This window comes from Stenella coeruleoalba (genome assembly GCF_951394435.1).
Source record: "Stenella coeruleoalba genome assembly, chromosome: 11".
Lineage (NCBI taxonomy): Eukaryota > Metazoa > Chordata > Mammalia > Artiodactyla > Delphinidae > Stenella > Stenella coeruleoalba.
Window position 1 is genome coordinate 10556832 of NC_137157.1, and position 26009 is coordinate 10582840.

Genomic DNA, 26009 nt, shown 5'->3' on the forward strand with positions numbered 1-26009 from the left:
CACTGTGGTCTGGGGATACCTGGACCTCAAAATGATCTTCTCCTCCTGCTCCATGAAGGAAGGACTAGTTGGGGGCTGCCCCCAACTTCAGATACTTTTCCAACCAGTTTGTGCTGGAGCCCGCCTCCCCACTTACCCACTCATCCAGTCCCACCTCCCTGCCTTTGCTTATGCTGTTCCACCTGCCCCAGCCAGCCACCTCCCCAAACACAGTACACTCTGTCACTTTTGCCTTCCCACCTGGTGTTTGTCGCCCTCTGAACACATGCCCCAGCTCGCCTTTGGGGAACACTCCTCCTCTCATATGAGGGCTGGGTGGGGTCCAGACCCTGTCATTCATTAGTCCTCCAGGGCTCAGGCATGAGTCTTTTATTTTTTTAAACGTTTGGGGGTGTGTGTGTGTGACAATTATAGACTCAGAGGAAGCTAAGAGTTTTTTAAAAGCTTAGAAAATATTTGAGACTTGAAGAAAAAAATGTGTTGGCCCCAAAATTCTAAGACTGAAGAGCTGGAATTAATGAACGTTTACTGTGCTCAAACCTAACACTCGGTAGTCATAAAAATTGTATTACCTTGGAAACAATTTTGTGGGTTGAATTTTCTTCGAAAGTGTGCCCAGTTCTCTCTAGAGGTTGGTCACTCCTAAATTAGATCCCCATAGCCAAATCATGTCTAAAACAAAAGCATAAAAATATTTGGAAAAATGTATAGCAAAAACACCCCACAAATCTATTTAATGGGGCCTGTGGGTACATTTTAATGTTTTCTATAATGTGCCTGGGACCTGTGTATCAGGAGAGTTTGGGGCTGCAAATAACAGAAATCTCAACGAAAACTGCTTGAAAATTAAGGAAAATTCACATACCAAGCAGTCTGGAGCTAGGAGGTTTCCATGGTAGGTTAATGCAGTGGCTCAATGAAATCAAAGATCTGGGTTCCTGCATGATCATGGATTGTGGCCATGTAGACAGTCCTTGCTCTTCTGCACAACCACAATCCACAATTCATCCTTGCTCTTAGGACAGACAGGCCAAAGGATTTGGGATGAACTGTCTTCACATCTGCAACAGACTCTCGAATGAGTCAGTTAAAAAATGTGAAGATATTGGATGGGCCAAAAAGTGAACGGTCTTTTTGACCAACCCAATATATACAGAGCAGTTAAGCAAATCAGACAAATTGGGAATCTAGGTGAAGGGCACATGAGTGTTCATTGTGCTGTTCTTGCACCTTTTCTGTTGGTTTGAAACATTTCTAAATTAAAATCTGGGGAGTGTGACATAATAAGAAATGTATATTTGGTCCATGACCCTAGTTCCTGACACAGAGTTCCTAAATCCTTTGGAATTTCCTAAGTGATATGGGTGCCTGAAAGAGCATCTTTTGTTCTAACATTTTGGTCTCTGACCCCAGTTCCTGACACAGAGCTCCTAACTCCCTTGGAATTTCCTGGGTGATAGGATCTTCTTTTGTTCTAATGAGGTGACTCTTGGTGGGTACCTGGATGGCTTCAGGAGGGGGGCTGGTCACCAGAAAGACCAAGCAGTGATCAGAAGCTTGTAACTTTCAGCCCCGCCCCCCATCCTCCAGGGAGGGGTGAGGGACTAGAGACTAACAATCAGTCATGCCTATGTGATGAACCCCTCCATGAGAATCCCCAAACCACACAGTCTGGAGAGCTTCTGGTTTGGTGAACACATCCACATGCTGGGAGGGTGGCACACCCTAACCCCACGGGAACAGAAGCCCCTCACTTTGTACCCTCCAGGACCTCATGCTATGTATATGTCTTCATCTAGCTGTTCATCCGTACGCTTTATCATATCCTTTATTATATAATAAAACCGTATTCGTAGTGTTGCCCGAGTTTTGTGAGCCGTTGTAACAAATGATCAGACCCGAGAGGGGAGCTGTGGGAGCCTCTGATTTATAGCCAGTTGGTCAGAGTGCCAGGTGATGACCTGACACTTGTGACTGGCATTGAAGTGAGGGAAAGTCTTGGGGGACTGAGCACTTAACCTGTGGGGTCTGCACGAACTCCAGGTAGTGTCGGAATTGAATTATTGATAGATTGTAGGATACCCAGTTGGTGTCTGCAGAAAACTGGTGAGTTGCTTGATGTAGAAAGCCCACACATTTGGTGTCAGAGTACTGTATTCTGTGGGCAGAGGAAACAGTTTTCCCTTTCAGTTGGTGTCAGAGAAGTGGGATTTGCTACAAAGGCCCTGGCTCATGGGAACGTGTGGTTTGGGAAGAGAAAGTGTGAAACGGCGCGGGATGAGGAACCTTTGATTCCTATGTGGTCACGTGGTCACCCATGGCATGAGCAGCAGCTGTGCTGCATTGTCTAAAGGTAAACGTGGGGGAATCCCCTGGCGGTCCAGTGGTTAGGACTCCATGCTTCCACTGCCGAGGGCCTGGATTCAATCCCTGGTCGGGGAACTAAGATCCCGCAAGCGATGCATTGCAGTCAAAAAAAAAAAAAAAAAATTTTTTTTTTTTTTGGCCATGCTGTGTGGCATGTGGGATCTTAGTTCCCCGACCAGGGATCGAACCCGTGACCCCTCCGTTGGGAGTGTGGAGTCTTAACCACTGGACCACCAGGGAAGTCCCAAGATTATGTGCTTTATTTATTTTACTTTTTGCGGTACGTGGGCCTCTCACTGTTGTGGCCTCTCCCATTGCGGAGCACAGGCTCCAGACGCGCAGGCTCAGTGGCCATGGCTCACGGGCCCAGCCGCTCCGCGGCTTATGGGATCTTCCCGGACCAGGGCACGAACCCGTGTCCCCTGCATCGGCAGGCGGACTCTCAACTACTGCGCCACCAGGGAAGCCCTATGTGCTTTCTTAACTAACTAACTAAATAATTTTTTTAAAAAAAGGTTAACGTTACCAATGGAATTTAGACATGGCTCCAAGTCCTGGGGAGCTGGCTTACTGATGCATAAGGAATTGCGAAAAAAGTAAAACTTACAGTCCTGTGGTTATGCTTATCTGTAATAGCTAAGATGAAATAAAAAGAGTGCTGGGTGGGACTCTGATGCTAGACCAAGCTCAGATTTCAGCGAGTCTGAGCTTCGGCCACTGTTTCAGAGCCACCCTCAGAGGAAAAACTTACGGCAGGGACAACAGAAAGTACCCCTAAGGCCTCTGGTCACCAAGAAAGTAGTCAACATGCAGGGGTGGGGGAGGAGGGAGGCAAAACTAGGTAACTATTGAAACCAGGGGGTATAATGTGAAGGAGTTGTTTCATTTTGTGGACTGGTGTCATCAGCTTCCTGAAATATTAGCTGGGAGTCCAGTGAAGGCCATATGGTATTCACTGTGCTGTTCTTAGACCTTTTCTGTTGGTTTGTAACTTTTAGAGGTCTGGAGGAAACAACCCCAACAAGCTCTTCCCATCTTTCTGAAGCAGAGTCACAGGCAGAGAAATACACTGGGCCATGCTTTGCGATCACATAATAGCTGCAACCGCTTCCACACCCAAAGCCCAGAAGAGTGAGAGGATGAGAGGGATGCGCCTGGAGGGTGCTGGACCACCTCCTGGGGCAGCCAATAAACTCTCTTACGCCTTAGCCAGGTTGAGCCAAGTCCGTCACAACCAGAAGTCTCCACAAGAGCACATTTGCTCCCACTTCCTGATGCAGCCAGGCTCAGTCAAGTACTCCCTCTTCCCCAGAAGAATCATAGTGAACAGAATTTTCCAGACCTCGAAGTCCTACCCTCAGCCAGCTCACAGATGGCCACCTGCTCTGCAGAAGGCACTGAGGATGCTCGAGGCCAGCAGGGCACACGTTCACAGCAGCAGCCCAGGTGTGAAGGATGCCTGAAATGGAGGGGGGTGCGCGGCACCTCACCTGAGCCTCCTGGAGGGTGAGGACCGGTCTCGCACCTGTCTCCACAGAGAGGGGCCGCAGCCTCCCGGAGTCAGCCCACACAAGTCCAGATCCTGCCTCAGGTGATCACACTTTCCAGGGGTGTGCCGTCGTGTTTAACTTAAGATCACCTTTAAGATGCTCATTCCCCAAGGAGTAGAGTGGGATGAGTAATGCAAGCTTGCTGGATTTTCTGAAGGACTGAGACAGATTGGTATATAAAGACTCAGTGAGGCACAAAGTGCTATTGTGCTAAGGTACCACTGCACACAGAGAATACTCTGCAACTGGGGTAAATCATTTCACGAAGCGGGTGGGCCAGTTCCGGGGAGAGCAGGCTCAGGCAGGGGCTCCTCCCCCCGCCCCACCCTGGACACAGACTCCAACCCACAGACACTCCCACTCGCACTTTATTAAGTACGGGAGGACTGGTTACAACAGGGGTGGAGGTGGCAGGGAAGGCCCAGCCCCCATCCCCACCATCACGGGCACGCAATAATAAATAAATAGCTGGGGGTGGGCGCGGGGGAGAGGTGGCACAGCAAACACTGACAGCACGGGGGGCGGGCCACAAAAGCCCCCCTCCCAAGCTGTGACCACCGTCAACACTGGTCTGGTACCGTGATCAGGGAGGGTGGGGCTCTCAGCTACAGAAGCCCCCAGAGCCACCAAGTGGCCCCCTTTGTGGAGGAGGGGTGTCTTCAGCACTTGGACCCGTATTTATGAACAGAAATCTGGACCCCTGGCTGGTCCAGTCAGACCCAGATTGTCAAGAGGCCAGTCTCTCAGACTTCTGGATTGTTCTATTCAGGATCCAAGAGACTAATGGGTCATTATTACCTAGGGTCCTGATTGGTCTACCAAGGACCTAGGACAAGAAAGGGTCATTGTCGCTTAGGCTCCCAACTGGTCCACTCAAGACCCAACAGCAACGAGTCACTATCACTTAGCCTTCTGATCGGTCCATTCAGGGCTCAGGACAATAATGATTCATGGCTACCTAGACCTCTGATCGGTCAATAGGAACCCAGGGCCAGGACCCAGGAGCAGGCAGAGCCCTAGAGGCCCCAGGGAGGAGGTAGGGGATTAAGTGCTCAGGGTTGGGGGAAGTCCTCACAAGGCAGCAGGGCCCAGATTTAAACAAGCGGAGGTCACAGGTCAGGATATAAGGCCACCTGGCTGGGTCAGGCCAGGGTAAACCAGTGGCAGGGAGGGGGCAGCTTCTGGGACAGGAGAGTGCCCAGCCACTGCTGGAAGGGGGTCCGAGGGCCCTGACATCTTCCCTGGGTTCCAGCCCCACCAGGGTAGAAACTGGGGCCAGGGAGCTGGTAGCCCTTAATGCAGCTCTTGGCCCATCACCTCCATCTACAGGAACAGGGTGAGCAAGGGTTGCAGCCGCAGTTGCTGGTCAGGTGGGCTCAGTCCTCCAACCCCTCCATCATGTCCGCGATGCTCTCCACATAGTAATGGGGCACGAGGTCGTGCTGGCCGGCTGCCAGGTAGGTCTGGGCCTCCTCCAGACGGGAGACGCCTGTGAGCGTGAGCACGGTGGTCATGCCACAGCGGTGGCCGAAGAGGATGTCGGTCTCCAGGCGGTCGCCCACCATAAGTATGCGGCTGGGGTCCACGCTGAAGTGCTCTGTGATGCACTCAAACATGTAGGGGCTGGGCTTGCCCACCACCAGGGCCTGGCGGCCTGAGGCTGTCTCTACGGCAGCAGCCAGGCTCCCGGTGCCTGCAGGGACATGGAGACTCGGTTAATGCGGGTGGCAGCGGGGAAAGCATCCAGGCCCGGAAACTGGAATTCCCATCGAGGCAGCTTGGCATGGGGGTCAAATTAGGCACTGAAATGAGTTAAAAGGCCACCTGCTTCCAAGTCTTAGTGTAGGGGTTAAGGGCACAGACTCTGCAACCAGATGCCTGCATTCACACCCCATCTCCACCTTTCTTGGGCAGGCTACTTAACCTCCCTGTGCCTCAGTTTTCCCATCTCTTGGATGGGGATATCAATGGCAGTATCTCACGTGGGTACTGTAAGGCCTGACTGAGCCACTGCATGTAACCGGGCCTGGCTCAGTCAGCCCTGCGTGCCGTTCACAAGTTTACCCAGGCGGCCACACGCCTTTGGGCAAGCCAACCTCTCTGAGTTTCCCTAGACTCACTGGAAAGGGGGATCCAAGTAATGCCTACCTTCAAAGAGGTGCTGTGAGCACCACAGGGGCAAATGCTTTGGAAACAGAAAAGCCCTTAACAAACAGCAGCTGTGGTCATTGCTACAAGAATGTGTGCTCCTGGCATCAGAAACTGGCACAGCCCTTTTGGAACACAGCAGGGCACAGAAATGTTCGCACCTCTGACCCAGTCAGCCTCCACTGGGAAAGTGATCACAAGGCGAGAATTCAAACTGGAGACAAACAGCTACATGGTTGAAGATGTCCGTGGCCTCAGTAACTATAATAAGCAAAATTGTGGAACACACCCAAGTGTTTAACAATAGGAGGACTGTCTAGAAAAGGCTAATTCCCAGCCCAGTACCATCCTGTCCCACACAATGAGTCCACTGTGCCCGTCTCAGGGGTGCATCTTTGTGCCAGAATGTTCTACCTTCACACTAATGATGAGCACATTCTAAAGTGCCAGGGGCTGTGTGGGAGCTCATGAACGCCCATTTTACAGATAAGAAAGCTGATGTTCAGTGTCGTTAAGTAACTTGTCCAGGGTTGCACAGCTTAATAAGTGGCAGATAAAGGATATGCATTCAGGTAGGTCTGACCCAGACACATGCAGGGCCAGCCTGTACGGGCTTGGGAGTGCTGAATGTTTCATTTTCAGGAATTCTGAAATGAGTTGGTGGTTAAACAAAGCCACTATTAAAAGTCAACTTATATAAACTTAACAATCAAGTGAAATATGTTTAAAACAAAGGTAATAAATTCTCAAAACTCATCACTTCCTAATTATTTTACCATTATCTATGCTCTTGAGGTTACTTGCATCCTAATGATGGAAATATTACAGAATGGCGTGTACATATCTTCCCAACCCCATGATAAGTGACTTCACGTTGGTAGGCTGAAATCAGCCACAGTGGGGGGAGTGCTTACACCACAGAAATTGGCAAAAGGCATAAATCAAGACTCTTCCAGTTACTAGACATCAGTACTCCACTGGTCTGACCCCAAATGCTCTGGGCCTCCTGTCTCCCTTCTCATAGGGGATGACACTCAACTTGATTAAGCCCAAGACACAGAAGGTGCACAAACAGGAAGAATCCTCAGCCCTGCGGCCCCCAGATGAGGAGGAACTTCCTTAGGATCAAGGCAGAGCTGGCCCAGAGCAACCCTGTTGGGAAGGTCTCCCTGACCTCCGACCTAGAACTCGCCTGCTTGTTTTCCTGAGAACTGGGTAGGGAAGAAAAGCCATTTGCCCTGTTAGTTAGAAATTCCTTCCAGGATGGGAAGGGCTCAACTGCGTCACCCCAAAGTGATTTTCTCAGCTCAAGAATGGTAGCTCTTTGGGCTTCCCTGGTGGCGCAGTTGTTGAGAGTCCGCCTGCCGATGCAGGGGATACGGGTTCATGCCCCGGTCCGGGAAGGTCCCACGTGCTGTGGAGCGGCTGGGCCCGTGAGCCATGGCCGCTGAGGCCCGCGTGCTGCCAAAGAAAAAAAAAAAAAAAAAAAAAGAAGAATGGTAGCTCTAGGGACTTCCCTGGTGGTCCAGTGGGTAAGACTCCGTGCTCCCAATACAGGGGGCCTGGGTTCGATCCCTAGTCGGGGAACTAGATCCTGCATGCATGCCGCAACTAAAGATCTTGCATGCCACAACTAAGACCTGGCACAGCCAAAATAAATAAATAAATGAATAATAAATATTAAAAAAAAAAGAATGGTAGCTCTGTTAGCATATTCCTTTCCTTTTTAAAATAAATTTACTTATTTATTTTTGGCTGTGTTGGGTCTTCGTTGCTGCACGGGGCCTTTCTCTAGTTGCAGTGAGCAGGGGCTACTCTTCGTTGCTGTGTGCAGGCCTCTTGTTGCGGTGGCCTCTCCCGTTGCAGAGCATGGGCTCCAGGCGCGTGGGCCTCAGCAGTTGTGGCACCCGGGCTCCACAGTGCAGGCTCAGCAGTTGTGGTGCACGGGCTTAGTTGCTCCGCAGCATGTGGGATCTTCCCGCACCAGGGCTTGAACCCGTGTCCCCTGCATTGGCAGGCAGATTCTTAACCACTGAGCCACCAGGGAAGTCCCAGCATCTTCCTTTCCTACCAGGTCGGAGCCTATCCCTCTTGGCCCCCCATGTCCCACCTCACTCACTCAGCCAATATTACTGAGGCCCAACTATATGCCAGGCACTGTGTGAGGCACTGGGAATAGAGCAGTGAATGAAGCTAAGATCCGTACCCTGGGTGAGCGAGCATCCAAGCAGGGGAGTCTATGAACGTAACTGTGTCCTCAGACCACTACATCCCACTCTTCTCAACAACCTGTCATCCAAGGCTGGCGTATGTTTTGCTGGTGATGTATTCCTAAGACAACAGGCATTTCTATTTGCCATCTCAAGTGGCTGCCACATGGTAGATAGGTAAACACACAATTTAGGAGACCCATAGGGACTGGGGAGGGGGAACTGGGGTGAGATTAGCATTATTTCAGATTTTATGCATATTGGGGCCTTTATTAGTGTTTTTATTCCACTTTCAAAGCTGCATGATTCAGTTGTGCCCAAACAGGACACCAGCGCTGTATTTGTTAAGCTCTGTCTCCCCCTCTTGGCTGTGGGAATGACCAGCAGAGCTGGCGGGCAAAGCCAGATGGGTGGTGAGACCCAAGGGGCACGCGTGGGCAGGGCCTGGTCTCTCCCCAGCTCCTCCACACCATCCTTCCTGAGCCCCTGGGGGAGCTTCTGAACCCAAAACCTTAACCTGAGCTTTGAGGCCCCCAAAGAAACTCATGTTTCATAGCATGGCTTAGGGCAGGCAGGAGCTAGTGCAGCTGGGAGCCCTGACCAGCGCCCTCACCTTGGATTTATGGGGAAACTGAGACTGAAGTGGTCATGCAGCAAAGCTAAGACGGGCCTAGAACTATAAGATTCTCAGCCTGGAACTGGTTCTGCCATGGCTCAAGCCCTGTTCCATTCCCTAGTGCCCTGTCCTGCAAGATGCCTCCTCCAGGAAGCTTTCCCAGATCTCCTCAGCTCTAGGACCTCCCTGCCACCCATCTTAATACTGTGTCTACTCCTCAGTCGATCCCACCCTGCCCTCCTAGGGTCCGGTATCAATCGAGTCAGCGGCCAGCAGGGAGTGAGTCATGGAGATCTCACCCTGCCCTCAGCTTACCGACTGGTTGTCCACACACACACTCACTACTGTCAGTTAGCCTCTGCTACCACCTGCTCTTGTCTAACTTGAACCCTCCAAGATGTAGGAGGCTCACTCGCTCCTGCTTTCTCTGCAGATCTGAATTCCCAAATGACAGCAGTGAAGAGTGCCTTGGATGGAGGGGGTGGGGTTTAGAGGCTGGAGGTAAGGTGGCCTCAAGAGCCAAGTTCAGATCCTCTTGCTCTTTCTTGGGTGGCTCACTTCCCTTCTCTTAGCCTCAGTTTAACTGGGAAATGGGACAATAACTTCCATCTCCAGAGTAATTCTGAAACTAAATAAGACACCAAGGTGCTTCATAAAGCTCTGTAATAGGAGAGGTCTTGGATACAATTTACATCATCTGAGCACCTACTGTGTAGCAGGCACTCATCCTGATCACTCTCTCCTCAGCGAAACTGTCATGGTTACTATTCCCATTTTACACCCAGGGCAGAGATGCTCAAAGGTTATGTAACTTAACAAGATTACAGAGCCCTGGAGCTGGAACTGGAACTCAGGTCAAACTCCATCCACTTTCTGTGCTCCCCGCACACCTGCCTTCAACCTGCCGCTAGAAACTCCTGTTCCAAACCTCCAACGGTGGCGGGGGGAATCCTTCCAGGCTTTGTCCCCAATTCTCCGACCTCACCCCGATGGCGGGTGGGGAAAATGACAGGAGCCCTTGAGGCTGGTTCAGAAAGGCTAGGATTGGGAGTCGGGGCCCTGGATTCCGCCTGCAACTCCTTGAGCCACAATGGGCCTCAGTTTCCTCATCTGTCAAACCGGGACCCCACTGCTGCCCCTCACAGGGTGACGGTTGCAAGAATTACCACATGTGGACATGAAAGCATCCTGGGCTCTTGCTGGGTGGGGACCGCCCTCACATCCCTCCTGTTCCCCACCTGGCACCTGGATACGCCCCTTCCCCACCCCACTCGCAGGAGTGGAGGCATAAGCGCCCTAGCTCAGTTTCCCCGCCAGCCCCGCGCTCACCGGGAGTCCGGCTGCCGTCGCTGAGCGGGTGCCACGGGTCGCGGTCGGTGGCCACCAGCAGGCAGTCGGGGTCGCGCAAGTGCGCGCAGGCCTCGCTCAGCTTAGCGAAGGAGAAGTGCTCGTCGTAGCCCACCAGCACGGCGCGCACGCGCGGGGCCGAGCCCGGGTCCTCGTCGGGGTCCCCCGCCAGGCGCAGCCCCGCGGCGCGCAGCTCGGCCCGCAGCCCCTCGCCGCCCAACACGAACACCGCGCCCTGCGCGTCCGGCGGCCCGAGCTGGCGCTGGCGCAGGAAGCGCGCAGCGCACAGCGCGGAGCTGAAGAGCTGCTCGGCGCGAAGCCCCCCGAAGCCGAGGCGCGCGAAGCGGAGGGCCAGCTCGGGCCGCGCGCGCCGGCTGTTGTTGCTCACGAACAGCGTCGCCTTGCCAGCCCGCGCCAGCCGCTCCAGCAGCTCCGGGGCGCCCGGCACGGCGCGCTCGCCGTTCCACAGCACCCCGTCGCAATCGAAAAGGACCCCCTGCGCCCGGCCCAGCACGTCGCGCAGGGTCGCGCCGCGCAGCCGTTCGCAGCGCGCCATGCAGCCGGCTGGCTGCCCGCACGCTCGCGCCGCGCCGCTCTGTTTCCGCGGGCACGGCGCGCTCGTCCGCAGCTGGCTGGTTTCCGGCACCTGCCAATCGGCGCGCCGCAAGGGCCAGGGGGCGGGGTCACGGCCTGGCCCGCGGCCAATGGGGGCTAGAGTCTCGGGGAGGAGCTGGGCTGCGAGCTAAGGGAACCTTTGGAGAAAAGGGCGGAATCGCGGCCGCCACAGAGGGAAAGGGACCAACGACGGCCTAGCCTGGTCCTTCGTCACTCCCCTTAGTTCCGCTGGGCCAGTAGTCGCTGAGCTTCAGTCCTAACTAGCTTCTTGCAGGGATGGGAGGCTGAGAGACTGACGCTCCTTTTGACCAATAAGGAGTTACAAGTAGAAAATATGGCCCGCTCCGCGTTCCCCAGCCAATCAGAAGCTTAAGACGGCTGGTTGCTAGGAGGAAAACAGATGCTAAAGGAGATGTTATCTTTGGGTCAAATCTCATTGCTCTCTGAACCGTGATCACACCAGTTACGAGCGAAGTCTTGAGAAGAGTGTGGGTGTGTTGAGGAGAGAGGCACACGGTGTCCTCTCGGACGCTGGAGCCCTTGGTCTAGACCAGTGGTTCTCCACTCTGGCTGTGCGGTGGAGTCCCCAGGGGAACGAATTTTTTTTTTTTTTGAGATATAATTTACATACAGTAAGATGTGTAGATCTTAAATGTACAGTTCCATGACTTAAAAAATATATATTTATTTATTTAATTTATTTATTTTTGTCTGCTTTGGGTCTTCGTTGCTGTGCGTGGGCTTTCTCTAGTTGCGGCAAGTGGGGGCTACTCTTCCTTGCGGGCACGGGCTTCTCATTGAGGTGGCTTCTCTTTGTTGGGGAGCACGGGTTCTAGGCGCGCAGGCTTCAGTAGCTGTGGCACACGGGCTCAGTAGTTGTGGCTTGCGGGATCTAGAGTGCAGGCTCAGTAGTTGTGGCGCACAGGCTCAGTTGCTCCGCAGCATGTGGGATCTTCCCGGACCAGGGCTCAAACCCGTGTCCCCCGTGTTGACAGGTGGATTCTTAACCACTGCGCCACCAGGGAAGTCCAGTTCCATGATTTTTGAGAAACGTTTTTTAAAAATACCAATGTGTTGCAGGATCCCAGAAATTCTAGTTCAATTGTTTTGTGTGAGACCCGGCATTTCAAAATTTCTTTGCTTTTTTAATTACCCAGGGATTCTACTGTGAGGCCAGAGTGGAGAGGCACTGCGCTAGAGGCAGTCTGTCACCCGAGGACCCTGGAGCGGGAAGGAGACAGAGCAGCAGTAGCCAGTTGCCCAGGGCAGTGATGGGACCCAGCTGCCTAGGTCCCCACTTGGGGAGGTGGTCTGCCAACCTCTGAGAAGGTTCTGAAGATGTGTCTGACCCCCAGGAGCAACTGGATCTTCAGAGACCTGGGAAAAGCCACACCCTGTCACTCAGGCTCTGAGGCTGATATTTTCTGTGCCTCAGTGCCCTGGGCATTTGCTCCTGACCTTTGCATAGGTGGTCTCCTTTGCTTGGAATGTTCTTCCTTCTTCCCTTTTTTAGCTGGCCAGCTGCTGAAAGACTCCCCCTCAATATCACCTCCTCCAGGAAGCCTTCTTGGCCTTCACCCTACACACACACACACACACACACACACACACACACACCCCAGTCTGGGTTAATTGGCTTGCCCCAAGTGTGCTAACATGGGTTCCCAGTGCCATGACACTTGATTCTTTTTCTTTTTTTTGGCTTTGCCACGCGGCTTACGGGATCTCAGTTCTCCAACCAGGGCCTGAACCTGCGCACTCGGCAGTGAAAGCGTGGAGTCCTAACCAGTGGACCATCAGGGAACCCCCATGACACTTGATTGTAATTGTCAGTTCTCCTGCCCGTCCGTTCCCAGGAGCTCCGAGGGCGTAGGGCTGAGTTGGGACCTAGCCCAGCGTCTGGCACAGAGCAGCCTCAGGGAATATTTGAGGACAGATCCATCCCTGCTCCACAGGGGAGCCTTCCCTGCCTTCTCCGGGAACAGAGAACACCACAGGTTGGGGGAAACAGCAAGCAGTCATCACTTATAGGGCACTTCTGTGTGCAAGGGCGGTACCTTGGTCTTTACAAGTGTGTCTCTTTTAATCCTCAAACCAACATTTCTGTGGTGGAAGTTGTTAAATGTTTTCACAGATGAAGGAGACTTCAAGAAGTTAAATAAATTGCTCAGGATGTGAGGGACTGATCCAGGCTCTGGAATCAGGCAGACCTGGGCCAGGTCCATGCCTCACTTGCCATGTGGCCTTGGTCATTTTCTGAGCTTCAGTCTCCTCACCTGTAAGAGGTAATGGGCTTTACTTCCCTGGAAGAGGATTAAATGGAAATCATGCATAGAAAAGCACGATGGGTAGCACAGAGTAAGTGCTAAAAATGTTGGCTGGTATTATTTCAGACAGGGAAAAAGAAAGGAGGCAAAGAATAGGTAATTTTTTCCCCGTTATCAAAGTGGCTTCTTTATTTCAAGAACAGAAAATAAAACTATCATTTGGGCAGCTGCTCCAGTTTTGTCCAAAATAATTTATTTACCAGCCTTACAAAAAAATATGTTGGCAAGAGAAAAATAAAAGTCCTGTAGGAGCAGGCGTCTCCTTCCTTCCGGCGGCTCCCCTGGGACCCTGCCAGAGAGTGGGGAGTTGGCTGAGGGGCGCCCCCAAGCCCAGGGTGGAGCCAAGAGTGAGAGGTCTGGAAGTGGAGGACTGTCCTGAGTCCTCCTTGCCGTGGGGGCCGACCCAGCGGACACCGAGGCACTTGTAGGCAAAGGCTGGAGGCCCTCACCCCCTTGGGAGGGGTGAGGGCTGTGTCCTAGGAGGACAAGGTGGGGAGGAGGGGATGCTGAGGGCTGTCGGGGAGAAGCCGCCAGCTCAGTCGGTCTCTGAGGCGAGGCTCCTGGGCCGGGGCTGAGGGGGGATAACCGGGGGAGTGGGGGCCCTGCCTGCAGCCTCAGGGGCCCCTCCCTCCTCTGCGGCCGCCCCCAGGTCCACATCGGCAGGTGCGCTCAGAGAGACTGGGACGAGGGAGGCTGACCCTGGGGAAGCCGGGCTGGGGGAGGCTGGTGGGGGCCGGCTCTGGCGCCGGGCAGGTTGGGGGGCAGTGGGGGGCAACGGGGGTGGCACCGTGGGGGCCCGGAGGCTGCTGCCAACCAGACGGCGGGGCAGAGCCCGGGGGGTCGCAGGGCTGCCAGAGCCAGGGGGCGGGGGTGGGGCTGGAGGGGAGCCGCGGGCGCTGGAGACCTGGGGGGGCGGCATGGTGGGTCTGGCCGGCGCTGGGCGCTTGGCTGTGGAGGAAGGAGAGGGGCGGTTAGGCGTTCACACTGCCTGCGGCAAATCCCCCAGCTCGACGCCACCTTGGGATCTTCGAATCTGCTGTATCTGCCGTTCGCTCTGCCGGGAACAGTTTCCACGCTGGCTGCTCACCATTCGGGCCTCGGTCCACGTCTGTCCTCAGCTAGAGGGCCCCTCCCCCGCCCTGCCCCAGTTACTGGCATATTTTCCGGTCGTATTTTCTTCATGGGACTTCCTGCCCTCTGAAATGATCTCGTCAGTTTTAATTCTGCTCGATTATTGCTTGTCTCCCTGACTAGAATGTAAACTGAGTGAGGCCAGCTGACATCCAGCTGGCTAGCGCAGCGTGCGTGTTCAGTACAGAGCTTCTGAATAAAGAACTGCTGCCTGTTCCACCTGCCACCTGGGTCCTCCTCACTTCCTCTCAGAAGCCCACCAGAACTGCCCCACCCCAGCGCTCAGATGCCCCTGCACAGTCCATCCTCACAAGGCAGCCGAGGGGCTAGGTGGGGCAGGACATCTGGCCCCTGGTCCTAGCTCTGTCTCCACCCACTGGAGGGCCTGGGCAAATCACTTGCCCCCGGGAGCCTCAGTTTCTTCATCGGTGAGATAAGATGACAGCCTTGACCTCGCAGGGCTGACGTGAGGACCAGTGCAGGTGATGCTGTGACCGTCCTTTGACTTGTGCTCCGGTGAGCAAACATCCTGCTTGCACCCCATCCAGGAAAGGTGGCTAGAAGCCCCCTCCTGTAAGAAGGTCCCTGTGCGACCTGCCAGCTCCTGCTGGTCCAGAGGCTCCTGACGCTGCTCCACCTAGTCCCATCCAGGTGGAAAACTCTAGAGCCTCCTGGGCTGGGTGTCCCAAGTGTCCTAGTTACCCTGGCAGACTCTGCACCTGAACCCTCGGCCTCCTCACCTGCCTGGCTTTAGGCCACCTGAACAGGTGAACGCACCAAAGGGGCTCAGGAGGAGGCTACCAAACCACCACCACCACCACCACCACCACCCTCCTTCGCTGTCTTTTGAAGACCCCATCCTCCCTCTTCACTCTGTGATCCCTGGTCTTCTTGAGGGACTGAACTCCACCACCCCCAACACTCAATCGCTGACCTTTATCGAGCATTTATTGTGTGCTGGGTATGGGCCAGGCAGCACCGTTTAATTCTCCAAACAGCCCTACAAGGCAGGTGCAGTTATTGTCCCATTACACAGAGGAGGAAGCTGAGGCACAGACAGGTGAAGTCACCTGCCCAAGGTCACAGAGCTGGAATCTGAACCCAGAGTGTCCGGCAGCAAACCTGGGCCCTTAGCCACCCGGATTCCTGGTCTCCCCGGCTGTCTGAAAACATGGGACAGTCTGGGATTGCCCGGCCCCTTTCCCTGCCCACCCTCTGCCCCCCTTCTCCTCCCACAGCCAACTCACTCCTCCGAGCCATGTCCTCTGTTGGGGTCGCTGCCTCCAGGGAGCTCCTACTGACCTTGGGGGAGGCTGGTCTGGGGGGTGCCTCAGACTCTGCCCTGCGAGGGAAGGAGAGGGTCAGGGTCAGCCTTGGCCATCACCCAGAATCCTGGGGAGATTCCCAGCCAACAGGCTGAGTTTGGGTCCTCCCAGGAGTTGTTCTCCACCACTTTGTGGCTGGGCCTGGGATCTGATAAGATGCTTCTGGCATGGGCCAGAGTTTGTATCCACTGAGCCCTGGCTGCTGCGTGACACTGCGACAGTGTCTGAGGTCCCTCATGTGACCAAGATGTGGGGTAGAAAGCAGGGCCTCCCCGGTATCTCAGCTCTCAGCCTCCATGGGATCTTTACGGGATGTTCTGGCCACTAGAAGCCAGAGAACGGACGAGAAGCAGGGGAGGAGGCCAGGGCTCATTCCTGGCTCTGCTCCGTTGGCTACTCCTTGGGGAGGCCTTTCCTGAGCCCCCCTTGCCTGACTCCTGTTCCCTACTCGACCCCCCGACCCTGCTCTACTGTCCTTCGTAGCACACATCACCGCCTGACATTATACTGTGCCTTTATCAGTGTTCTGGTTGATTCTGTCTCCCCACTCCCTGGAATGCGAGCTCTAAGGGCAGCATTTGTCAGTCTTGCTCATCGGAGGAAATTCATGGTTTGGGCCCCAGCAGTCTGTGATAACTGATCAACACCCGCTGGGTACGGAGGCAACATGGCACCGTGTTAAACCTCCTGATTTAAAGGATCAAAGAGAAGACTGGAAGGTACAGAATTTACACATTCCAAAATGATCAGTTCCCTAGTTCCCTAAATCTCCAGGGTCTGAAACAGCGACTGGCACACAGTAGGTGCTCAGTAAAGAACCATATAACACAGAAGGGAACACATCAGAGGTTAAGAATATGCCTGTGAGGTCTCTATCCTACTCACTCCAAACTGGGAAACCTGGTATTTGGGATGAAAATATAATAATTATATTTCCTAAAATGCTACTGGACACCCTGAGAGATGGTGTCTCAGGCTAGGCATCTCAAGGCCAGGACAGGGGCCATTCATACCCATCAGTCCTTACCTTTCCTTGAGAGCCACTGAGGCTGGGGCAGGGGCCGGAGCCGGAGCTGGTACAGGGGCCGGGGTGGGTGTGGCAATCGATGGAAGCTCCTCGGAAGCCGGCCTGTCGCTGACCTTGTCCTGGGGTGCAGGCGCTGAGAACAGGCCTGACACGTTGAAGTTGATATCTGCAGACAGAAGGGAGCAGATCTGAACTTACAGAGCTTCCGCAGGCCTCCCCTCCTCAGCCCGTGTTGGGACCACTTTCCCTTTCTCCGGATGTTGTCTGGACCATGTTTCGCCTTCCCACTCCCAGGTGGGCCTCACAAGAATCCCACGAGGCAGGCATCATCATCCCCATTTTACAGATGAGAAACTGAGGCTCAGAGTGGAGGAGCCATTTCCTCCAGGCCTCGTGGTGAGTTTGCAGGGTTGCCAGGGACTGAAGCTGAGTCTGGAGGGCACCAAGCTGGGCAGATGAAGGCACAAAAAGGGACACGTTCACAAAGGCGGGAGCTTTACCTCCAGGGAAGAGGGTGTCTGCATTCTGTATCAGAGCCTCGACCATGCCCACCACCTGGATGGATGAGACGGAGGCTGCGTCCAGCTGGGCCAGGTCCCTGGGACGAAAAGAAAGTGAAAGTGAGTCATCATTTAGCAAAGCCTAGTGACCCCAACTCTCTGGCCCTGTGCTGGGCACTGGGGACACAAGGACCAGGTGAATAACAACCGCTCACATATCACAGCTCTTTACAGTTTACAAAACATTTCTCCGTTTATTATCTCATCTAACTCCCAAAGCAACATCCTCAATGTCTGTCTAGTTTCTCTCCCATTTACAGGTGAGGAAATGAAGGTCCAGAGTGACTTCCTAAGGCCCATCTCTGGAAGGTGGGGGGCGAGGGGGGGCACGCTAGAATCAGATCTCTGGCTCCCAGCTCCCCGTAACAGGCCACCAAGCACCCCATTACTGCCTTTACCCAGAATGCCTATCTCCAAAGCCCCATGGGATCCATGATCCCTTTGGCTGCTCGTCACAGCAGCTTTGACAATTGCAGCTGCTCAACCTACTCCAAGGATGGGGACACTGAGGCCCAGGGGAAAAGTAAGCAGCAGATGTGGGGGGGGAGGGGACTGCCGCCTTCCCCCCAACCTGTGGCCACTCACCCTTCTTTCTCAGGGGGCCACAGCAGGTTGGGCCCCAGGACAATGGCGATGTTGCTGGGTGTCATCTTGTTCACCTCCTGCGCCTCGGCCAGCAGTGCCAGGAACTTCATCAGGTACCTGGGGCGTGGGAGGGGCACTTGGACCAGGGGCAGGGCATCTTGGGCCATGAGCACCCATGGAGGCCCCCCAGGACCTGAGCCTTCTCCAGCCTGGGATTGCCAAAGAGTGGCAGACACCGCACAGGACATCGAGGAACATTTTTACTAGTTACATTAGCTGACCTACTGAACACCACCTACGTGTCAGGCACTAAGTTGAGAACCTCCCAGCCACCCTAGAGTAGGGACTGTTATGCTCCAAGTCTTCCACATGAGGGTGCTGAGAGTTAACTCTGTGCTGAGAGGCACAGAGAGTTAAATTGCTAGCCTAGGACCACATAGTGGCAGAGGTGGGATTTAAAGCCGGGTGGTGTGGCTTCAAGGTTCAAGGTATGTGTTCAGTTCGATGTCTAGCATAAAGAAAATACAGTTAATACATCAAAGTGGTATTTTCAGAAATATTGCTTAGGACAAGGATACCAGCCCACGGCCCTGAAGTGGCAGCTGGGCCTTGGCTGGGGGAGGCCTGGGTGTGGGCTGGGGGCTCACCTGAGGTTGCTGAGGTTCTCGCGGGGCAGGCGGCTGCACACCTCCTGGAGGGCCTCCAGCCGGGCTCCTGGCTCCTTCAGGCTGTGGACGGGGGAGAGACCTGGTGAGCCTGCCCTGGGTGGCCCCTCTGTAGGCTCATCCTCCCCAGCACCTGCCCCCCACCATCCTCACCTGGCTGCCCTCATCCAGTCATCATAGAGGTCAAAGGTCATCAGGGGCTCCGGCAGCTCCCGCAGGTAGGACTTGAGGGCACCTGGAGTGGTGGCGGGGGCTCAGATGCAGCCCTCCAAGCCCCCAACTTTACCCCCAGGCCTCAGCTCTCTCCATGTTAGGAACCTTTAGCTCTTGTTCACACTAACATGTCTAGGTCTGATCACTTCTTTGGGCCACGGGCCCTTTTGAGAAAATGATGAAGCCTAGTGATGTTGTCCGCAGAAAAACATACACACGTTTCGGGGGGCTCACCATGGACCTCAACATTAAGGACTCCTGTGTCTCCTCAGATTATCAGGCCTTAAGCCAAACTATCACAGGATCATTTCAGGCAGCTTCAGGGAAGGGATTTGGGGGGAAGGCTCTCCACCCAGGGCTCCTCAGAGCAGGTACCTGCCACAGCGTGGGGGTCAGAGCAGAACTCCTGCAGGCTGCAGGGGTCCGAGGCCATTGTCTGCTTGAGGCGCTTCAGCACCGAGGCCCCGGCGGCCAGACGGAAGAGGCCCTGAGGTGCGAGAGGGGGAAGGTGGGGATCACAGAGGGGTGAGTGGGGCAGGACACCCCGGTTGGGAGGCCCTGGCCCACTCATGGCCTGGAGTAGGCCTCGGGGGCCCACTGGGCTGGTGGGCGGAGTGAACACCACCATATTCGTGGTTCCTCTCGACCCTTAAGGTCTAAGATTCTGAGCAAAAGGGGAAGTCTAGGGGCTTCCCTGGTGGCGCAGTGGTTGGGAGTCCGCCTGCCGATGCAGGGGACATGAGTTCGTGCCCCGGTCCGGAAAGATCCCACATGCCGCGGAGCGGCTGGGCCCGTGAGCCATGGCTGCTGAGCCTGCGCGTCCGGAGCCTGTGCTCCACAACGGGAGAGGCCACAACAGTGAGAGGCCCGCGTACCACAAAAAAAAAAAAACAACAAAAAACCGGGAAGTCTGGGAGGAGCTCAGAAAAGTCGTGGGGAGACAGGAGTCTGGTTAGGACTGAAAGGGAGATAGGAGGCCCAGCAGGACTGTCCTGAAGCCTAGGTCTGCCTTTGGGTGCGGTCCACCTCCTAAGGGTCTGTCCTCAGGAAAGCAGCCGATACACTGGCACGACCGAGGTGCAAAGGACGGACGAGGGCAGCGTGTGGCTGTGACTCACGTGGAGTCTCCGGCTTCCCCGCCACTTTCTCACCTGCTGGACACGTCTACCCACTGGCCTCTGCCTCCCCCTTGCAAAATGGAGCCAGTGAGGGCTCCCACCAAGGGTTATTGGGATAATCCAATGGAACAAGGAACGCAAAGGGCTGATGGCACAGTGCCCGGCCCACGTGAGCATCGTTAAGTGGGAGGTGGTATCAGTTCAGCAGCAGGCGGCCACGCCTTCTCCCGGCACCTGTACGCTAATGGTGGTGAGATTACAGGTCCCAGCGACGGGCAGCGTGTGGGAGGTGTGGGACCGAGTGAGGGCCCTGGTGTTCCTTCCCCACCCACTCCAGTGAGCCCCACCTCTTCTTTCATGCCCTCAGAAAGCAGCATCATGACGCAGGCCTCGATGGGCAGGGCGATGTCCCGGCCCAGCTCTCGCAGGTGGGTTCCCAGAGGCACCCCATACACCCTGGAGAAGGGGGCGGCCATCATCGAGGGGGAGGGGTCTGCAGGGACGAGACAGATCAGCGGCCCAGGGTCTTCCCACCTCTGAGCATCGAGGTCAGGGCAGACAGGGGCATCCCCAGACGTTCTCAAGGGGCTCCCACCTCCCTCCTGACCACCCATGCCACACATCCTGAAATTATCCAACACATCTCTTGAATCCGCCCACCTCCACTGCCCCCACCCCAGTCCCGGACACAGTCACCTCCCTCCTGCCTCCTAACAGGGTTCCAGTCCTGCCCCTTCATTCCATCGTCCACGCAGCTGGAGCAATCTCTTCATCGCAAATCTAATTGAGCGCTCCCCTGCTCAGAACGCATCTCTGGCTCCCTGCTGCCTTTCGTGATGGAGTGCAAGCTTCTTAACGTGCCCCAAGCAGGGTGGGGGTCAGGGGTGGGGGTCGGGGCCTGCCTGTGTCCCCACCTGTTTGGCTGTGGTTCTCCCTCAGCTCAGCCAGGGCCGTGTCCAGCGAGCTCAGAGACTTGCGATGGTAATCGGCCTGAATCTCCATGAGCTATGGGGACAAGGGGGCACCCCCGGGGGGAAGTGAGGGAAGCTGAGCCTCCCCCAGGGGCCACAAACGCAGACCCCTCCCTCCCACCATCTCGCAGGGGGTCTCAGTGGCCCCGGAGCTCCGGGTGGCAGGAGCCTGGTCTTGGACTCACGTGGATAAAGTGGTTGGCATAGGTGTCCTCCTTGGTGGCAAAGTGGTACAGATCGGCTAAGTACTCGTCCTTGGGGACAGAGAGGGGAGGGCTTATACCAGCGAGGCTGGGGCCCAGCGGGGAAGCTTGGAGGGGACAGCAACTTGCCCAAGCCGTACGGGGAGGGTCACAACCAGCTCTCCTCTCTCTGCTTACGGTTTGCTCCTGGGGCCAGCCCGCAGGGACCCCTTTGAACTCTTGGGGGGCTTTTACAGCTTCTAGTCCTCTTCTCTGTGTCCCTATATCCTCAGCACAGTGCCTTGTGTTACTCACCCCTCATTTGTTCACCCACCCTTCATTCATTCATTCACTCACTTAGCAAACGCACTGAGACTCCGGTGAACAGGCGTCTCTCCCTCTCAGGTGTTATGCGTATGGTATAGACAGAAGTGGCTACAAGGTGATGGCTAAGTACACAGCCCTTGGAGCCTGACAGCCTGGGTTCAAATCCCGGCACTGCTGCTTCCTAGCTATGTGGCCTGGGGCAAGTCACGTCACCTCTCTGAGCCTCAGTTTTGCCATCTGAGAAATGGGGACAGCACCCACCCGTGCCACCACCACACATGCAGGAAGCCCAAGTGCCCCTCACCTTGCACTGCTCCACCTTCCTCTTCAGCTCCTCCTCCTCCTCCTTCAGCATCTCCACCTTGTTGGCTGTGGTGGTGTAACTGCCCGGGCCGCCGCCCAGGCCCTGGCCACTGCCTGAGTTCTTAGCTGCCTGACTGAGCCTGGGGAGAATCCCAAGGTGGGGTGGTTACGTCCCCATCGCATGTCCAGAGCCAAGGGCCCCTCTACAGGCCTGACCACATAGGGTTCCGGAATTTATAGATGCGAATCCCAGAGCTGAACTGGCGTTGGGTCTCTGCCCACCCTGGGCAGAGTGCTCTGGCGCAGCCCCTGGTGGTGGGCTTGGTGATCATGGCCACGCACCTCCAGAGTGGAGGGTGGGGCCCCTCCCGCCATCCAGGGACCTTGGAGGATTGTTTATGGCTATCCCGGGCTTTTGGGTACCCCAGCTGGCACAAGCACATGCACATACGCGCACAGAGGCACCCTCACATGCACTGTCCCCATATGTCTTCTTAAGGACCAGGCGTGTGCACAAGGACACACACTGTACTCAGTGGGCCCTGCAGCGTCCTCCTGGTGGGGGAAGGGCCTCGAAGCTCTGTGGCCACATCCGTAGGCTGAAGCAGGAGTGAACCTCACCTAGAGGCTGTGGCTCCCACCTGCTCTTGAGTGTGTTCCAGTCAGACACCAGCTTCTGCAGGCTCTTCTTGTGCTTGAGGATGGCTGGCAGCTCCTCCTGGGGGCGGGCACAGGAAGGGTTCAGCGGGCTGCGGAGGTGGGAGCTGGAGGCTGGGGACGCTGGGGGCAGAGGGAGGGGGCAGGGTCACCTCACTCAGCCTGTTGAGCGGCTGCAGGACGTCCCGCTCCAGGGTCATCTCAAACTCAGCCAGGATGCGAGCAAGCTGGTTCTGAATGGCACAGCTCATCTCCAAGGCCTTCCTGTGGACACAGCACCCAGTGGGCCCGGGCTCCCACAGCCCCTCACCCGCCTCTGGAGAGACTGGGCAGGGTCACCTCCTCCCTCCCCATCACCCCCTATCTCTTCTGTCTCTCCTTCGTCTTCACTGAGCCCAACGCCCTTGCAGGCCTGGCCACCCTCACTGACCTGGACACTGTTCCCAGCCCAGACACTCTTCCCAGCCTGGTCATCCTTCCACCGTGGATGCCCTCCCTGACTGGGACCCTCTCCTGACCCAGATCCCTCCTTGGCATCTCCAGGTGAGGGCCAAGGTCCCTGTCCGTGCTCACCCCATGCTGGAATCGGGGTCCAGCTCCTTGAAGCTCTCGGCCATCGTGGTGGACAGAGCCATGAGGGGAAGCTTCTTCTGCAGGGAAGGGCAGGGCCGGCTGTGAGCGTGAGCGCGTGCGCTCGCCCACTGGGTTGCTTCCACGCCCCTGCCTGAGCACATGGTGAGTCTCCTAGGGGCAGAATCCCCAGCAAGGCCCTGGGCGTGGACAGGGGAGGCGGGAACCCAGGAGGGCCACGGACACAGGTGACAGTAGAAGCAGGAAGATGACAAGGCACGGTGGAGGTGACAGCTCCCCGTAACCATGTACAGAGCCCCCACCCATCTGAGGCCCCCCTGCCCCCTCCCAGAAGCCACACGATTGGGCAGGAAGGAGTCATGGACCAAGTCCCATCACTGAATGGAAAACTAAAAACAGAGGGCATGGAGCTTGTCCCAGTTCACAGTTAGAGGGAGGGCGGAGGAGCCAGGAACACAACCTCAGAGTGGGCCCTCTCCCCTGCCGCAGGGCATCTGTGGCTGACCTAGCCCCTGCGGAGCTCAAAACCCTCCACGGTTCCCTATTGCTCTGGCCACACGGAACTGTTGCCCAGTTACAAGTTTGCCCCCCACATTCCTACCTAGCGTTGTACAGAGCACCAGCTTAGGTCAGGGAGACCAGAATTCGAATCTCAGTTTTGCCACTTACTAGCTGTGTGACCTTGAGTGGGTCACTTTACCTCTCTGTCTCTGTTTCCTTCTCGGTACACGGTGCTAATAAGGGCAGCCTCCTCCTAAGGTTGTTTTCACAGTAAGTGAGGCAATGCATGGAGATATCCTAGTAACAGACTAGCAGTAATCAGTCCGTAAATACTGGCTACTGGTTAAGACCAGTGAGTAACACTCAAAATCCAGCTCAAATGCCACTTCTTTCAGGAAGCCCTCACAGACTGCCCAGTTGTGAGCACCTGCTCTGGGTGCTGATTGGACAGAGAGGTTCAGGTGCTGTCAGAAGCCTGGCTGTGGCTCAGAAGATTGGTGCAGGCGGGCGGCGTCAAGAAGGGGATGGGGAAGAAATAGGACCTCATGAGTGGGGTGCCGGAGGAGCCTTGGGACAGAGCAGTCTCCACCCCCTTGGTGCCAGAGACTCAGACTAGTGGGGAGACCCCAGCCCCGACCCCGCTGCCCCACTGGACAGAGGTGTCCTGCCCAGGCCCCTCCTCCCTGGGACCCCCACTCACCACCCGCTTGTCCATGTCCGCCCCGCTCTGGCCCTGCAGACAGGCCTGCAGCCGTTTGTGGACATTGTGGGCTGCTCGCTTGGCCGGCTCCAGTCGCTGCTCCACCTGGGAGGGGGTCCAGGGGTTATGGATCGTGGGGGGCTGTTGTCCCCCATGCCCCACTGTCCTGTTCTCCCCCAGAGCAGGAACTACCTTTTTCTTCCCTCCTCCTGGGGACCCCATTGCCAACAGCATTGGAATGACTCAACTCAGGCCCCCAACTGGCATCCCTGCCTGGCCCTCTGCTGACAGCCTGCATGGGCCTGCCCTGCCACCCGCTGCCGGCCCAGGCACATACCTGCTGCAGGTCCTCCCCCAGGAACTCGGCAGTCTCCGGGGTGCTGCAGGGGGAGACAGCTTCTGCTGAGCTGGCCCAGGTTAGGAAACCCCCACCTCCTCCTGCCCCCCCACTGCAAACAGGGCACCTGAACCCCAGATGCTTCCAGTGCCCCTCCCCGTCAGGCCGCCCTGGGTGGCCCGCCTGCCTCATCCCCGTCGGAACACATTCCATGGGGGCGGGAATAGGATACTGGGCTTTTTCCTCCTCCACCCAGGGCTGTGTCCCCAGAGAGGGCGGACGAAACCGAAGCGGGGACCGGGGGCGCCTCTCTCTTCTGCTGACCTGGGGAGAGGAGGCCCAGGCTGCCCCAAGAACAGGAAGTGTGCGAGCTCAGACTCCTGGGCTGTTGGTTACAAAGGGCTCTGGACTGTGGTGGTGGGCAGGTCCTGGGCCCCTGCCCGGGGACACGTGGGGACAGGCTCCGAGCAAGTCGGCCTGACTGCCCACGCTCATATAGGCATCTGTGCCAGTGTGTGACTACAGCAGGTCTGTGGACACCCAGTCCGCTCCCCTGAGCCCAGAGAATGAGAAACTCCCAGCGCAGGGGGAAGAGGAGAGAAGACAGGCTCTGGGAGCTCCCCAAATTTCCGCCCTCCACACCACCAGCTCAGGGACTGTGGTGGGAATGTGGGGATGTTTCCACCTGAGGCTGAGAAAAGCAGAAGCAAGACAGAGAAGCAAGGACGCTTCTGGGCTGGAGGACGGCGGGAAGAGGCGCAGGGCAGGGCAGGGGGGCCCCTCCTCCCATCACTGCCAGGACCCTATCTCTGCTGCTCCCCCAAGGTCTGGGGCCCTGACCATCCCTCCCCCGCAGGCAACCAGAGATGGTTAACAGTCCCCCCTTGTACAGAGGGGACAAGTGAGGCCAGGGAGGACCGTCCACTCAGGGGCTCATGGAGACAGAGAAGACCCAGCATCCTTGATCCTCCACCCACCCTCCAGTCAGGGGTAGGGGTGCCCCTTCCCCCAAAGGCCAGCGCCTGCCCCTCCTGCTCTGGCTAGGAGAGGGGATGGCATTCAGAGGGAAGAAAAGAGGTGGCCAGTCAGAGGTGGCTGTCCAGCTGTCCTCAGTCTCCCCCCGACCTCCCACCTCCTCTAGGGTCCTGCCGGGTGAGAATGGGACTGGAAGGGAAGGGGTTGACACTCACCGTCCCAAGCTGCCCGTGTGGGCCAGCTGCCGCATGCGATGCAGCTGCCTCTTCATCATCTTGGGGGCGGGCTGGGGGCTGCGGGGTCACGGTGGGGGTCGAGGGCCCGGCAGCCCCCGGCCCAGCCTGCCTCTGCCCGCGGCGCCTCTCTCGCCCCGGGTGGGTGGGCGGCGCTCTCCGCTTCCTGGGCCAGCCGCGCTCTCGCTGCAGCTCACTCTCTCCTCCCCCGCTGGCGACTCCGCCCCCGGCCCCCAGGTCACTCCTCTCTCCAAGTTTGTTTTCTCGCTCCTTCGCGTCTTCCGGGCCCCCCAAGGGCGCCCCCCCTACGATCCCGGCGAGTGTGGGTCCGCCGGCCGCCTGGAGATCCACAGGTTGTGCGTGCGGCCCCTCCTCCCCGCTCCTCCCCGCCCAGCCCCGGTGGCGGGAAGCAGGTAAGCCCGTTCCTG

The 26009-nt window shown here is 56.4% G+C and overlaps 2 protein-coding genes across 3 annotated transcripts; both read right to left on the reverse strand.

The window, feature by feature from the left end:
* Positions 1-3451: 3451 nt before the first annotated feature.
* On the reverse strand, positions 3452-10855 carry PDXP (pyridoxal phosphatase). The gene is made up of 2 exons (XM_079935945.1): positions 10221-10855; positions 3452-5610 (listed from the first exon to the last, which is right to left on the reverse strand). The coding sequence occupies exons 1-2, from the start codon at positions 10792-10794 to the stop codon at positions 5294-5296; spliced, it is 891 nt and encodes a 296-aa protein (XP_079792071.1). The 5' UTR covers positions 10795-10855; the 3' UTR covers positions 3452-5293.
* Positions 10856-13335: 2480 nt separating this feature from the next.
* On the reverse strand, positions 13336-25889 carry SH3BP1 (SH3 domain binding protein 1; the record flags this gene model as incomplete). Of its 2 annotated transcripts, none has more annotated exons than XM_079936150.1 (18): positions 25564-25889; positions 24374-24416; positions 24037-24141; positions 22818-22894; positions 22397-22508; positions 22229-22305; positions 21589-21727; positions 20961-21029; positions 20719-20809; positions 20152-20297; positions 19062-19173; positions 18627-18708; positions 18456-18536; positions 17809-17925; positions 17164-17261; positions 16664-16829; positions 15548-15653; positions 13336-13461 (listed from the first exon to the last, which is right to left on the reverse strand). In XM_079936150.1, the coding sequence occupies exons 1-18, from the start codon at positions 25620-25622 to the stop codon at positions 13336-13338; spliced, it is 1806 nt and encodes a 601-aa protein (XP_079792276.1). In that variant the 5' UTR covers positions 25623-25889. The 2 variants fall into 2 exon arrangements, with proteins under 2 accessions (XP_079792276.1, XP_079792275.1); XM_079936149.1 differs by lacking the exon at positions 13336-13461 and adding an exon at positions 13543-14128 and having other exon boundaries at positions 15559-15653.
* Positions 25890-26009: the final 120 nt, after the last annotated feature.

What these genes read in the sequence shown, in the direction of transcription:
- PDXP (XM_079935945.1), bottom strand. Translation starts at nt 10,794, where the DNA reads ATGGCGCGCTGCGAACGGCTGCGCGGCGCGACCCTGCGCGACGTGCTG. An exon ending in CGACGGCAGCCGGACTCCCG is followed by an intron (nt 5,611 to 10,220) that starts GTGAGCGCGGGG and finishes ATGTCCCTGCAG; the next exon opens with GCACCGGGAGCCTGGCTGCT.